This window comes from Agelaius phoeniceus, chromosome 8, assembly GCF_051311805.1.
Source record: "Agelaius phoeniceus isolate bAgePho1 chromosome 8, bAgePho1.hap1, whole genome shotgun sequence".
Lineage (NCBI taxonomy): Eukaryota > Metazoa > Chordata > Aves > Passeriformes > Icteridae > Agelaius > Agelaius phoeniceus.
In genome coordinates, this window is record NC_135272.1 from 21,956,396 (window position 1) to 21,972,057 (window position 15,662).

The 15,662-nt window shown below is 37.8% G+C and overlaps 1 protein-coding gene across 1 annotated transcript in view; it reads left to right on the forward strand.

Moving 5' to 3' along the window:
• The window catches only part of HFM1 (helicase for meiosis 1), a 56,927-nt gene that overhangs the window by 14,061 nt on the left and 27,204 nt on the right, over positions 1 to 15,662 (forward strand). The window contains exons 2-8 of the mRNA XM_077182263.1: positions 2,551 to 2,626; positions 4,200 to 4,254; positions 9,694 to 9,792; positions 10,088 to 10,209; positions 11,668 to 11,965; positions 12,722 to 12,987; positions 14,498 to 14,545. Coding sequence (XP_077038378.1) covers positions 9,722 to 9,792; positions 10,088 to 10,209; positions 11,668 to 11,965; positions 12,722 to 12,987; positions 14,498 to 14,545 — 805 coding nt within the window. The 5' untranslated portion in view covers positions 2,551 to 2,626; positions 4,200 to 4,254; positions 9,694 to 9,721. The remainder of the gene's footprint in view (positions 1 to 2,550; positions 2,627 to 4,199; positions 4,255 to 9,693; positions 9,793 to 10,087; positions 10,210 to 11,667; positions 11,966 to 12,721; positions 12,988 to 14,497; positions 14,546 to 15,662) is intronic.

Sequence of the window (15,662 nt, forward strand, 5' to 3'; positions counted from 1 at the left end):
GGTTGGAGCTGACTGGCAGTATGATAAATGTGTGCTCTAAAACAGCATTATTGCTGGGCTTAATATTTTAATGCATTAAAATATTAAAATATTTTAGTGCATTTTTCTTGCTCACGCTCCAATTTTTAATTACTATTATTTTAAAAATATACTGTAAGTTTTAGTTAATTCTATAGATCTATATTCTGTATCTTGTGCACAGGTGGTAAAGATTCTTCCCCATACCTATAGAGTAGCTATGAGGAACACCTTTTTTGTGATTTTTTTTTTGTTGTTGTTGTTGTTAAGAAGAGATTTATCCTAACACTTTGTTTTCCTTGGTACTCCTGCTGTTACCACTTCTATTGCCCAAGGAAATGTTTCTACCTCAAATCCCTCTGCTTCCACAGACTGTGAATATAGGCCATAGGTCACGCTTTGGAGAAAACAGGAGGGTGGAGAGAAAAGTTACAGGTCTCAAAAAGGGGGTGACTTAGTGAACTTTAATGGCTTTTTACATGAAGCAGCTCAGGTTGGGGATTCTTACAGCCTCCTTGGTCATACCATTCTGGCTCTGTAGAGGTTAAGTCAGAACAGAGAGCTAAAACAAGGAGATAGGAGATAGATTTCTTTTTGTATATGTATAAATAAAAATACTGTCTGAATATAATGAGAATTTTATCTGTCAGCCACTTCTCAACAAAGAAAATAAGACTTTTTATGAAATAATTTATTTTCACATTGGGTATTTTGTAGTCAGCTTATGAAGACCAAATGTTAAAGTAATTTGCCTAGATGTTGCAAATATAGCTTGTTTAACAGGAAAATATGACACAAGTACAAAGAAGTAATAAACACTAGAAATTCACACTTTATAACATTTAGCTATGCTATAGCATACTAACTTATTTTTTGTAAGTTAGTATGACTTGCAGAAACATTCTGTTAAGGCATGGGGTTTTAATCTTTAGTTTCTTCCATACTAAATTAAACAGTTTAAAGACATATATTAAGTCCACTCCTGCAATTCAATGTTATTAGCATGAGAACAATTTTTCACTTTTAAATAGTGATTTGACTTTTTGGCTTTTCTTGCAAATGTGATCCAGACATCACTGATGTCACTAGAAATACTTTGCTTACTTATAGTGGGTATTTGGTTCCCAAATATAGTGGGTTTAATTCCTTTGCATGAAATAACCATTTGGACAAGAGCACAAATGACTGTGTTCTCTGTAACTAGGGGAATGCAGTGATTTGGTTTGGGGGGTCTCACAAGTCTAAGGTTAGTGGTAACCAAACAGTGGTTATTGGCACATATGTGCTCTTTCTACATAAGGTTTAATTATTCCAAAGAACTTTAAATGATTTTACCCTCAAAGAGCTGGTACAGGCTTGGATCACAAAACCCAATAATGGAGTGACTGGAGCTTTCACTCATGAGATGGGAGATGTGGACTGAAATCACTTCACAGAAAGGGAAGGGATCTCAAGTGAATACTGTAATGCTGTTTGGTAAAATGAGAAGGGAGAACCCTACCATACTACATAGTGCTGGGCTAGACTTAATAAATTCCCAAGTCCTCTTTAGAAATACATAGGAAGCCAGGGCTTCCAATTTTCTACAGAATGTTTCAGCAGAAAACACACATACCACCTTCCAGAAGAAGACTCACAAAACTGTCAGACCATTATGACACCCTGAATTCTTCTGTAGACAAAGTCCAGTGATCATTCTGTCTTTTCTTTGTGTATTTAAATGTATATGTCCTCTTCTGAACATCTTAACCCAAAATTTACCAATAGGTCTGTATGGTCTGAATTAATACATGAAAGGGTTGATTAGTGAATAGCTGGACTAAATATGCAAATTACAAAGTTTTCTTTGAGGCTTTATATGAGAAGATGTTTTAAAAACTTTATCAATGTCAACATGTCAGATTGCATTTCTCTGTGAAATCTTGAAACTGCTCTTTCATCTATGTTGTAAACACATCAACAAGTATGTAGAATGTCTTGACTTTGAAATGCTGTCACCTACTTTCTGTATCGTTGTCAGTAGTCAGCTTGTTATAAAAGTGTTTCATATCTAACTCTGTTTCTTTTGGTAGTGTGTCAACATACTGCATTTTTCAGCTGTGCTCCTTGCTGCCTCTTCCATTTTTATCAAAAATTCTGTGTGACAGAAGTTTTTATTTGAAACATGTTGATATCTCAGGTTCTCCACTGTCACCAAAGCAGCCGTGCTACTTTGAGGATAAGTTGAGTCTGTGTAAACCATCTTCAGTGTTTTGTGCCAAAGTTCAGTGGGATTTTGTACTCAAATGTTTTTGTGATGATGAGAAGTCCCCAAGCTTCAGTCATTGTCTTTACTTCTTAGTTTGGAAGTTTCCCAGAATGTCTTCTATTTAGTACTGTGCCTACTCCTGAGATGCTCAGCTGTTGGGAGTCCACAGTTTGCTTGGAACAAACCCATCTGGTGATGGACAAGTTCTTAAATGTGAGTGTACTCAGACATTCTATTCTACTGTTTCTCATAAAATTTTTTTTTGTTTTGGGGTTGTTTTTCAGAATATATCAGGAACAATTGCCTCAAGTGCCCCAGCTGGAATCTGAACATCTGTATTGAGTTACTGCATTCCAAAATGTAAGACACTTGCTACTTTAAAATTTTGAATTATACTGTTTCACAAGGATTTTCAGTTCCAAAATACAATACTGCTGGAGTTTACAGTGGTGCAAATTTGGTTGAGTTGGAAAAAAATATTCTGTTCAAATGCCTTTGAGACTTGTGCAATGGAATTGCATAGATTTGCAAAGAAGGGCAGTGAGCCCATGGACTCTGATGAAGTACTGAACAGATAACCATAGAATCCCTTAGGTTGGAAAAGACTTTTGATATCATGAAGTCCAACTGTTAACTCAGCACTGCCGAGTCTACCACTAAACCACATCCCTAAGAACCATGTTTGCAGACATTTTAAATCCACCCACAGATGGTCACTCCACCACTTCCCTGGGCAGCCTGTTCTAATGCCTGCTAACCCTTCCCATGAAGAATATCCAATATGCATCCTGTCTGGTGCAGCTTGAGGCCATTTCTTCTCATCCTGATATCAGATACTTCTGTCATTCTTGTGTGTTGTTGGATCTTGCTGCATCTACAAGAGTACAGTTTCAAAGGTCAAGTCATGTTGAGTTCCTACATCGATTTAGTTCCCGTGCTGTAAAACATAATTTCCTAGTATCTGATATGGGTCAGGAGGGTTGGCTTGTGTCCATTCCATCATCTGCAAGGATGCACAATACTTCTGCACTTGTACTTTCTGTTGTGCATTACTTGCACTGCAATAATATCCCAATGATCTCCTCAGGACTAGACCACCTTGTCTTGTACCTGTGTACAAGACACACAGTTTTGCACTTAACCTTCTTATGATGTATCAGTAAATATATTATCCAGCATTAAGTTAGTAAATTTAAAATCATAAGGTTTAAGGCAATGATCATAGAAGTTGAAATAGGGAGAAAATATAAACTTTGAAGAATGTATTCTTTCTCCCTTAATGCAAGAAGAATAAACTTCATTTTTGAAGAAAGATCAGTGCATGAACTTGTTTCCTCCTCTATCAGTATAGATCACAATCCTGATAACTAACATATCATAAAGAAACATTTTCTAGTTATGGTATGTTTCAAAACCAGGTTGACATGAACCAGAGATCAAACAAAATCTGTATACACGGACCTACTTTGAAAGAGTGAAGGATCTGTAGGGTGTTCAGATCATATAGTCTGTAGAAATTTAATTGGCATATTGTTGCTGTTTAACTTAAAATGCACAGCATAGCTACAGTATGGAGGATTATTAAGGAGGATTATTATAACTGAGTAAGTAGGCTGTCATTCTAGGAAAGACAGTTTCAAATTAACAGAATTATTTTTGGAATATTTATGTGTCTTAGCCCTGACTACATCAAGCTGTTAATCATACTGGCTGGACCCCCCACACTTTGCATATGGATCACACTGCTGCTTTAAACACTGTTTGTGGTTGAGTTGTTTAGTTCCACCTTAATCAGTATAAATTTAATAGTTGGGATGTGACCAGGGAAGGCAGAAAATGAAGATTAAGTTTTCTAGAAATACTTGGATGAGCATTTCAAAGAAAACAGTACCTAAAATATTTGTTTCTTTTTTTTTTTCCAAACAAAATGGAGCGGACACAAAGCCAAGAAAATAAATTCCCTTGAGGAGGAATCAGACACATAGTTGGTAAGTGGCCATAGTATCACGGTTTCCTCAAATCATTGTTTGCCAGAGTAATAAACCACACTTGAAAAAATATAAACTTTCTTGATGAATAAAAAAGCTATGTGTAAAACAAATGTTTTTGTTTTACAATACATTTATGATGTATTCTAAAAATTCATCATATATCAGACCCGTATTTTCAAAATTCACAAATTTTCATCATTTTTTCCTTGACTACAGACAAATATTTATTTTTTACAAATGAAAAAATTATTCTAGGGAAATAATCTATAGATTTCCTACTACACTTATCTATTTAAAGGAAGAACTCAAAAAAAGTTCTACTTTTCAGGAGTTCTGGATATTTTTAAATTATAGAATTATAATTTCCAATCCCAAGCAAGAAATCTTGCTGACAGGAAACATTTTCAAAGGGCATGAACCATTAGATGATCTGGAATCCAGATGTTAGCTGTATAGCTGCAAGCAGAATTGATTCATAGTGATTTAAAACAAAAAGCTTAAAAAATAAGAGCATGCGTTGTATTTCTGTTGAGAGCTGGCTTCAACAAAATAGTTCTAGCTTAAAAAAATCCATTCCATCCCTACCTTTAAAAATATATATTGTTGGAATTGACAAGATGAAAATAGCCAGATATTTTCCAAACCAGGGGTTGCAGATATAACTTTCAGGTTTGTCATCTGTGCAAAAGCAGACTCCATGGACACTTTTCAGTGAGACATTTACGTTTCATTTTTAAGGGAAGCAGCAATGACTTGGCTTCTAGGAGGTGCATTGCAAAAGAGCAAATATCACTACAGCATTAATCTAATTTTCTTTCCTTCTGTGTATGTCTTGTTTTATCAGCTGAGCACTTGATTTAGGTATGCAGGAATTGTCAAGTATCAGCTATTGAACTATTAAGTCTATACTCAATACGATATCCCCTTTATCTGTGTGCAAAATTGCTATTGCCTCTAATCAGTATAGGACATAAAATAAGTGTGCGTATGTGACAAGATTTGTTCAGGGTGGGGTTGTAAATGTGGAATGTGCTTGGTTTGTTAATTTGAAGCATGAGCCTAATACTATACATAATGAAAATACTTGGTTAGTCCGTACCAGAGGGTTCATCTCTTAAAAGCTTTAAAAAGAACCCCAAAACGTGTATGGGTAAGAAATTGAAAAAGGAAACAAAAGTAAAACAATACAGGGAAAAAAAATAGTGCTAAAAATATTTTAGTTTAGCCACACAAAAGTCAGAGTTAGGAGGGAGCAGCCTGTGCGCGGCCGAGGGCTGGCGGCAGCGCCCTGGGGGCCGCGCTCGCCGCAGCGCCGGGCCAGCCCCGGGGCGGACACGCGCAGCGGGACTGGGGCGGCCCCGCGGGAGCGCGCTCCGCTCTCCCAGCGCCCGGCCTTGAAACACTCGTGCTCGGGAGTGACTGCAGCTGCCACAAACCTACTGATTCACCTGTTCCAGGGTTTTGTAGGGGTGAGGCAACATCCGGCCCACATTTGTAAATTCTACGTTTAAAAATGTTGGCGTTAATCCATCAAAGCCTACATGATAAAATGGAAGGAACTCCCCTTTTCCTCACCTAACTAGCTAACTTCATTTTTGCAGTATTTCCACTTGTATTTTATTTTACTGGAAAAGGTTATAGGTGCAAATATTTTTTTAAAATTATTGAGTTTTACAATTTCTTTCATGAATGAATGATTGCAACTACCTCAAGCACTGATAAAAGTCATGCAGTTCAGGGGTTGCCTGTGATTTCATGCCTTCTAACATTTCCCAGTGGTTTCTGCCATGAGGAAGGCAGAGACGTCCTCCTGGCTTTTTAGAGACCTCAGGCTTTTTAGAGACCAGTGGTGTTGTCATGTCTCTGAAATTGTGGATAAAGCTCAGCAAAGGAAACTGAGAGAAGTCTGCACCAATTGTGAGCTCACATCTTCCTACTTTTCTACCCTTAATTTGCTGATTTGTAAGTTCTGGAGAAAACTGAATGTTCTAACAGCCCTGTATTTAGCAAGTATGAGAATTATTCTGTTCTCATATGGATCACTGACCAATGTCTGGTGTTCATGATTTTCTAGTTGTGTTGCTCCAGAACATGCAAGTTTATGACTTAGTATGTGATCTCTATGAGCTGGAAAGACTCAAAACATATGGCAGATCAGATGTTAGGCTTGGGGAAAATCAAAAATTAAACTGTCTCAGAGCAGTTGAGAGACTGCTTTGCTATATATTTTATGTGATTTGTGTGTGTGTTGAGGGAGATGTCACCTAGGGAAAGGAATTGAAGAAAAAAAATAGCTTGAAAAAATGAACTGTTTGTATTATGGCTTTAAACATTAAAGTCTGGTCAGCTAAAAGCAGATGTTGTGAACTAAGATGGAAACTTGCCTGAGGCCAGAATCAAAGAAGGCATTCACTAATAGTAAGAAGGAAAAATGCTTTCTGGTTTCAGAATTTTTTGTAAGCAAAAAAATGAATGCTTACTGCATGCTTATGCACAAACATTTTCCCTCTTTTATTCAGATTACTGAATAAGATTGATGGTTTCAGAATCTAATTTCACACAATGGGTTCATTATCAATCCTGATTGTATTCTAAGCTCCTTATAAAATCTTTTGTTATTCCGTGCTGGCCAAGATCCTGTCATGTTGGAAGTAGGAATGAAGTGCTTCTCACCTTCGGCTGTTTGCCCAGTAATTAGATGGGGAGGTGGGTTAAAGCATCTAAATGTGTGGTATAAAAATTGGAATACTGTAATACAATACAATTCGGATGCAAGTCTTTTAAATGGAAGAATAAATTAAAGGAAAGACATGAATATGCACTAGATAGTAAAAATAAACATAATATTTCTTGCATTGACCTGGATCTTAATTGATCTGGGCTTGGACAACTTGAGTGAACAAACATTAAGTAAATACACACAATGTCTAAGAATTTGAAATGAAAAGTTAAAAATTAATATTTTCAAGAAAGAAAAAAAAGTTGATTAAATAAAAATTATTTATGTTAAAATCAATCAATATTTGAGAAAATATTCTCCTTTTCATCTATTTATGTATGAGGAAATACATATTTACAGTAGCTGCCTCTATAGTATTTGTTGAATGTCATGAAGCTTTGAACCAGCTTAAAATTTAGACTTCTTAGACAGTTGTGCCATTTATTTAAAATTTGCTAGTTCAACAGCTATGCTCTAATGGCAAGTCCAGAATTTTATGTTGCAGTATTTCAGGGAGGAGCAAGGTAAGTGACCTAATTCTGCGTTTTGCAAGTACTTTGTCATATTGTTTCAATTCATATAACTTGAAGAATTTTGTTGTACCATTTGAACAGCAAGGAAAAAACCATTATTTTCAAAAATCCACAAAAAGGATCCATATTTTTGCTATCCTTATTTCTGTCTCCAGGAATAATTTTCCAAACTGAGTTGTATGGCTCAGAAATCAGCTGCCTTTTCTAATTTCCATCAGGGTTGAAGTGAGTAAGGACTTCTCAAGAGAGTAATTCCCAATAAATCCATGCTTGGACAAGCTCTAAATCCAGCACCAGTGGAGTGTCTGCACATTCTTCTCTGGCAGATTTTATGGGGAATTTAGGCCAATTCTTTCCCGTTAGAGGATCTCCGAGTAGGGGGCTTGTCAGGTGCTGCTGCCGGGCCGCCCCTCAGAGGGCAGGCAGCGGGCGTGAGGCGGGCCCGTGCCTTCCATTTCGCTTCGGCGGGAGCGCCGAGCCCTGGAGCGGCGCTGGGGCCCCTAAGGGAGGGCCGGGCCCCTGAGGGGGGAGTGTGGGAGCCCGTGAGGGATCGCCGAGCCCCTGAGCGGAGAGTGGGAGCCCCTGAGGGAGCGCCGGGCGCGCACAGTGCGGGGGAGGTGCGGCCGCCATCGCCGCTTCCCGCCGGCAACGCTGGGGCGGCTGCAGCGCGCGGCCCCCGCGGCCGCCATTTTGCTCGGTGGAAGCGGCGGGAGGCGCTGCCGGTGAGGCGGGAGCCTCCGCGTTCTCGTTCCTCGGTGGAGGGAGCGGGGGCCTGGCCGTGAGGGGCCTCAGGGCCTCGCAGGCCCGGAGAGCAGCGCAGTGAGGCGGGGATGCGCTCGGCGCCGCCGGGGCACCGGGCACTTGCGGTTTGTTTGGGTCAGCACCCTTAAAGGTTATGACCTTCACTTTGGGCCCCTGGAGAGAGCACTGTGATGAAATAAGTGTACCGAGGAAAGGATTTGTTTTAGGAGGGAGGTGAAAAGTAAAATGGCTTCAAAACTGAACAAATTCCCTCGTGGCCTGCGGTGTTTATAGTAAGGTGTTTGTTAAAGCAGAAGATACATGAGGGAGGTCTTTGCTCCCAGGATTTGGCAAACACCTCTCAGTAAATGTGATTCAGTGGTCTGTGCCGCTCCTGCGAACACCTACTCCCTCATTCTGCCATCTGGAATATGCATTTTCCCTGTGGAATCCAATAGCACTGAGCGTGTGGAAAAGACGCTTTGTTTCGTGGCTATCTTGGAAGCGTTTTGGGCTCCTCCCCACCACTCCCGCACTCGCCTTTTTTTCCTTCTTCTTTTAATTGTTAATTAAAATAATTTTTTTGGGTAGCAGTATAACTTTAATTTTTTAGATAACAGTATAATTTTGTTTTGCAAAAACTTGACAGACTGTGATCATAACAAAACAATTGGAGAAAAAGAACATTGGCTGCAGTTGTATAAAATATTCAGAGAATATGCTGGGTTGGGAGGGGCCTCAAGGATCATGGAGTCCAACTCCTGGCCCTGCACAAGAGACCCGAAGGGTCACACCCTGTGCCTGAGAGCATTGTCCAAACACTTCTGGAACTCTTTCAGGCTGCGGCTGTGACCCCTGCCCTGGGGAGTCTGTCCTAGTGCCCAAACACCCTTTGAGGGAAGAACCCTTCTCTAAGGTCCATCCTAAACTACCCCTGACACAATTGCAGGCTGTTCTCTTGGGTCCTGTCACTGGTCACCGCAGAGAAGAGATCAGTGCCTGCCCATCTCTTCTCCTCACGAGGAAGTTGAAGAATGTGGTGTGTCCCCTCAGTCTCTTCTTCCCTAGCCTTCTCCAGGCTGAATTTTAGCATTGTTATTACACTTTAAATACTTCAACATTAACTTTATCTGGATCTTGATTCCTACCCACTTTTTCTTCCCAGATATGTCATGATAGTAAAATGTAGCTTCAAGGGCTGCCCCATAGGGCTTTTTTAGCAGAAGCAATAGGAACCACTTTTATCAGGAGAGAGATTCTCTATTTGAAGAAGGATTAAGAATGCAGTCAAGAGCTCTAAAAGAAAACATATATAGAATATAGAAATATAGAAATATATAGAAATTAAATATTGCTACTTACAACTAATAAACTTTGTATTGCTTTAGACAGGTTCAAGTCTAGTAATTTCAGTTTTACATTTTCTTGTGCTGCCCTTTGCAGACTAAGAGACTTCACATTTGATCTAAAAATGTTCAACTCTGCAGACATGGTCTTTTCACTGGATAATTTATTTTATGAAAAACCAGATATGAGACAAAGGTAAATCTTTATATATATATAATTGTTTTCCAAATGGAATAATTTTGCAACAGTGGGCGTTTTTTTATGACTCACTTTTTCATCCACTGATAGAAATGCGGGGCTGGAAATTTCTTGTTCCATAACCCATACTTTAAAATGTTTCTCCAAGCACATTCAATGATGCAGGTGTATCTTAGGGCTATGAGAAATAAGGGTTAGCAGAAGTTAGGTTATTTATGACTAGTGATTTTGAGCTAATTGTTATGGAGGGTGCTTAAAAATGCTTTTACCTCACATTTGTGTGTTAAAGTAGGTGTCTGGAAAATGAAGATCGTAATACTTGGTTTATTGCACCTGCTCCAGCTATTGCTGAAATTCCAGCTGCAGAGGAGTTACAGAGGGAACTGGAAAAAAGCTCAGCTAACACTCACATGGGTAAAGTATCAGAGAATAGAATCATTGCAACCATTGGAAAAGATGTTTAGGATGATTGAGTGCACCCATAAACCCAGCACTGCAAAGTCCAACTAGTGTCAGACAATGTCAAGTATTTCTTGACATTGATATTAAATTACTCAACAAATAATTAGTGTGACAGATCATTCCTCTTTTGCTGTGAAATATGACATATTCTAGGTATGCAAGTAGAGATAAAGAATGTATTTGAGTTGAGAATGGTGGTGTTAGATGTGCCAGAAACCTAGCAGTCCTCTTTAGGCATAAACATGCCACAGGTTTGCTGTGCAGAAGTGTGCAAGGTAAGAAGTAGAGTCAAAATTTCAGTTACTGCACATTGTTTCACAAAGCACTGTAACACAGTGGAAAGTGGCTGTAAGAGCATAATGTTGTCACATGGATCTGATGGCCTGTCTGCCACCCAAGGAACAGAGAGTTTATATGAAACTCACTTTTTTCCTCTCCTTTTTGGGGCTTTAATCAAATTGATCAGGCAGCCAAATTTGAATCTGGTTGTGAATTGCTGCTAAGCGGCATATTCCTAGACATTCAGGATTATCTTAAGGAAACTTATTTTAAAGAATGCCATTTCTTTATCTATGTCAGCTAGATCTGTGCATTTATTAGTTGCTGTGCTGATTTATAATGTTCCCTGTTTAGGAATTTTAGTAAAACAGAAGGTGAGGTTTTTTCTGCTTTATGCAAAAATAATTCCATTAAGAGCTACTTATTCAAACAAGCTTTTTGATTTTTGTAGAATTAGAACTGCTGGGGTTATGCTACAAACAGGGCATTGTAATTTTGAGTTTCTAGATGGATAACATTGAAATTAAGACAGCAAAATAGAGCTGTTGTTATCTTGTTGCATTTAGTTGCTTGTTTCTGTTTGTCCCTTTCCCTTCCTGTTGCCAACAGCAAGGCTTGTTGATCTGGTCAGCCAGATCAGGACACTGATTCTACTGAGAATTAACCCTGCAAAATGTGATAATTAACCAAGGAGGCTATGAAACCAGCCTGTCGCCACCATCAGCACCAGCTCTGACTGTTGAGATTGCAGTAGTTATCTCAGCTGTTTGTAGCAGGAACTTCAAGCTTGGTCATTGTGTCATTTTTTTAAAAGACTATCTTTATTCTGGGACAGGGTGAAGAGCTCTGTCATACAAACTATTTTGTAGTTCTGAAGGATAGTTTTTATCCTTTATTTTGCATAGGAAGGAAAGAAAGGGACCTTATTTTTATAACTTTTTATTGACAATGCATGCATTACATTCATTAGCATAAGTCATAAAATACACACTAAAATTCTTGCAATAAGATAGAAACATCAGTTTGTATAATAGATGTGAGTTTGGCTGATTCTCTGGGAAAGGTACTTGATTAAATAACTGTGAATAAGAATATGAATATTAATGAAATAATAATTTATCATTTTTGTAGGGGGGAGCAAGCATGAGAAGTTTATTCAACAATGTAAGAGTAACACAGAGAAAGTGGAAGATAAATCATCAGCACCTATTCATTTTGGCATAGCCCCTGAAAAGGAAGTCCTACAATTAAGTCTAGGAGAAAGAGATAAAATTAGTTTTCAGCATGAGAATCTGAAAGTGATTTCATCTTTTCTTTCCTTTGATGAAAATAAATCTAAAAGAGTAATAGATTTTTCTCAGCAACCACAAAATAAAGCATTAAGTGAAAACAGTGATGATGAGAGCGTCCATTCAACATTAAGAAAAAGGTATGTGTCCAGTCAACTCAGACAATTTATCACTGCCAGAATCATATTATTATTTTAGATAAATCTCTTGAACACAAGTTTGGGATCCATCAATTGAAGCTACTTTAGCAGGCTCCAGATGCTAACTCTTCAGTGTAAGGAAAAAAAAATTTCTTTTTGGCAATATTTTAGTAATTTAATTAAATGTGTCCTGAACTCAGCTCATTCATGAGAAAAGTAAGCGTTGGTTTGTTGCTTAAATTTTAAATAAGTCTTTAGATAACAAAGCTTTTGGAAAATAATGCTCTGAATTCTTTATCTGCCTGGTGACGAGGAAGAAGGCTGAGATCATTTGCTTTGCTGAGCAGAGGTCAGCTAGTCAGGAATACCTTGAGCAGTTCTCAGTGTGATCTCAGTGCTGCCTGGGAGGAGAGATTTTATCAATGAACTGCTCTTCTGTGTCCAGCTCCTCCCATTCCTCAGAACCTGGATGTCTCTATTGGTTTTAATGATACAGAAACCCAGAATTAATCTGCTATTAGGAGTCAGGGCCCATCTGCACAAGCAATTTATTCTTTCATATTCTTTCTGGAATGAAAGTGAAGTTAAAATGTATCTTGAGAGGAGTCTTTAGGTCAGATTACATAAAGTTAGATACAATTTTACTATTTATCTGACTAGTTCTGCTGCTAATACAATTGTATATCTAGTATTTTTCAAATATTAGATAAACTGTAACATTACAACAAGCTAATGAAAATTTTGGGTTTTTTGCAGCTTATTTAAAAAGTCTGGAAATGCGCATAAAAATACAGAATTTAAAGCTGGTTCTGTTGATGTGAAAGAAATCGGTACTTACTTAAATACAAGTGAAAACATGAAAGAAGTGACAAAAGAAGGTTTTTTGAGGAATAATCATCATGCTCCAATAACTAAAGACTCAGATTTTACTTTGCATAGGGTAAATAATGAGGAGATTGTGTCTGAAAATGGAATTAAAATTCAATCATTTTCTAATGCTTCAGAGATTCTGGATATGACAGGTAATTATTTTTACTCTATTTCAAGAAAAATAGTCCATTGTCTGTCTTTGGTATATAATAATAAAGGGTATCCAAGATCTGAGGAAGAGTGAAGAACATTTTCCCACCAGCTCAAAGTGAGATAATTGGCTAAAATTGATAGACTGTATTGCAGTCCTGTGGAACTTGATTGCATTGTTTTTTAATATGAACTGGCTAAACAATTTATGAAGAAGATTCACATTTTCAGAAGTGCTAAGTCATGTAAACCTGTTTGAAAATGTCATTTCACATCCCCTCAGCAATTTGAAAAAAAACCAGCCTTGTCACTTTGTGTGGTAAAGAGTTTCATCTTCATTTGCAAACAGAAATTGAAAATTAAATGTTTATTTGTGGTGTGACTCATATTTGTATCTTCGTAGAAATATATTTTGAGTAGGAGATATCTAGAAAATGGAGGGAAGTGGTGAGATTTTGATGAAATTATAAAATACGTGGTTTAGAAATTATTTTTGGCTTTAAATAGTTTTTAAGTAAGTGCAGTTTATTTCTAGATTTTAAACTTTTTGGGACATGAGACACCTGTGGAATGTACCTTATATGCCTGACTACTACAGAAATATGGAGTGGAAAATTAGTTCTAGCAGAAAAATGTAGGGTAGAGTAGTGGCTTAGGATGGGATTTGGAAGCAGGTCAGGAATGGAAAGCAAGATTAGATTCCTCTGATTGCTGTATGAGCAGTGGTGATTTGATTTGTGGGTGAGGGGACAGCAGTGGGTACCGTTCACTTTGCCTTCAGCAAGGGTTTTCATCCCACAGAGAGGTTGGAAAGTACTCCCACGGCATTCTGGTACCCACGTGGGGCACTAGGAGTGCATCAGCCACTGCCTGGTGTCCAAGTGGCTGGCCAGGCTCAGAGGGGTGGTGAATGGGTCACACTGCCCACGTGCCAGCACCAAGGGCAGTATTGCAGGAGTGTGCTCTGCAGCAGGGGGCTGACAGCAATCTCATCAAATTCAGTGGGAACAAATCACAGTCCTGCCCCAGGGAAAGAGAAGAACCCCTGGGCTTCCTCTGGGATGGTTTGACTGAGGGCAGCTCGTGGAAAAGTGCCTGGGGCCTGGCCAGCAGCTTGCTGAACTTGAGTGGGCAGTGTGTCCCTGCAGTAACAAAGGCCACCACCAGCATCCTGGGCTTGGTTAACTAAGCTAGGAGGTTTAGGGAAGTGATTATCCCTTTCTTGGCACTTCTGAGACCACAACTAGATACTCCATCAAGTTTTGAGTCTCTGCTACATGCAAGATACCCTTAAACTGGAGTGAGTTCATGAAAGGGCCACCACTATGGCCTTTTTAAATGATGAGTTAGTGACCTCCCTGTCCTATCTCATCTTCTCCTTTCTATCACCTGAACCTTGTTGCAGCCTTGAAGCTCCTTACAGAACACACAGCTTGGGGTCAGGAAAATACTTTTCATGGTTATTGGTTGAAAATGAATCTTATTTTATAAATGTACTCTTTTTTACTTTAGGAACTACAGGAAGAAAATTGGAAATTTTGAGGGCCGTTACAGAAATACGTATCCTTGTATTTGCTGGATCTGGTTTTCCTGATTTTATTACAGTGCTTTTACATTTGCAAAATTATTATGTTTGATTTGTAGGCATAGAAACTAATGCATTACATTGTAATAGTTTCAGTTTGTAGCATAATGCTGGGAATCAAATGTTCAATACGTGTTTCTTTTGACTTCCAAAACAAGACTGAAATAAGACAACTTGTAGATCAATCATTCTTAAGAAAGCTTGTTCTTATTTCAAATGTTCAAATTTTATCCTCAAAACATTCTTTATAAAATATAAAATGTAAAATTTTAATTTGCATAATATATATTTCAGACATTTTCTATGCAAACACACATATACACATATATCTCCATACACTTTAAATAAAGGAAAAATAATTCTTATTTAGGCTTATAAGAAAACTGTGTCTTACTTTCTGTCCCATTTTCTTAGAAGAAAATTAATTTTACATATTCCTTGTTGGTCTGTACCTATGTTGTAGTGTGCTTATACTGTATTTCCATTCTTAAAGCAGATTTTACCATCATTTTCTTTCTTCTTGGCCCTGCCTCGAACATGAAGTATAATCAAGTATTTATCTATATCTATCAAACTTCTGGGTTTTTTACACACTCTTTTCAATATTTTGTTTCTAGAAACCTGTCAAATGGTAGGTTAAATATGAGGAAGAGGAAATGTCTAAATTTAGGCACCATAAATTCATGTAAATTGCTTTAAAAAGTCACATTTTTCAAAATTAGTAAGGATTTCATTGTTGTGAATTTACCAATTAAGGATCATTAATGCTTTCTAGTTTAAAAATAAATCACTTATTTAGAGCAGGGATTTTAAAAAAGGGTTTTTTTTATATCCTTATTTTCTTTATTCTAATGTTACTTGCTTTTCTTTACCCATTTTTAACTGCTTTGGTTCAAATAAGTTGTGGTTTTTTCAGTGATATGGAAAACCATTTCTTACTTTATATATGGCACACCAAGAATCTAAAATTACTGAATCATTTAATAGGTTACTTTTGGATAACTTTTACAAGCATGTGTAATATGGTGGTATGTTTTAAGTTTGCATTTAGATTGCAAGGACAACATGCACTTACATTCCTATAATTTTATA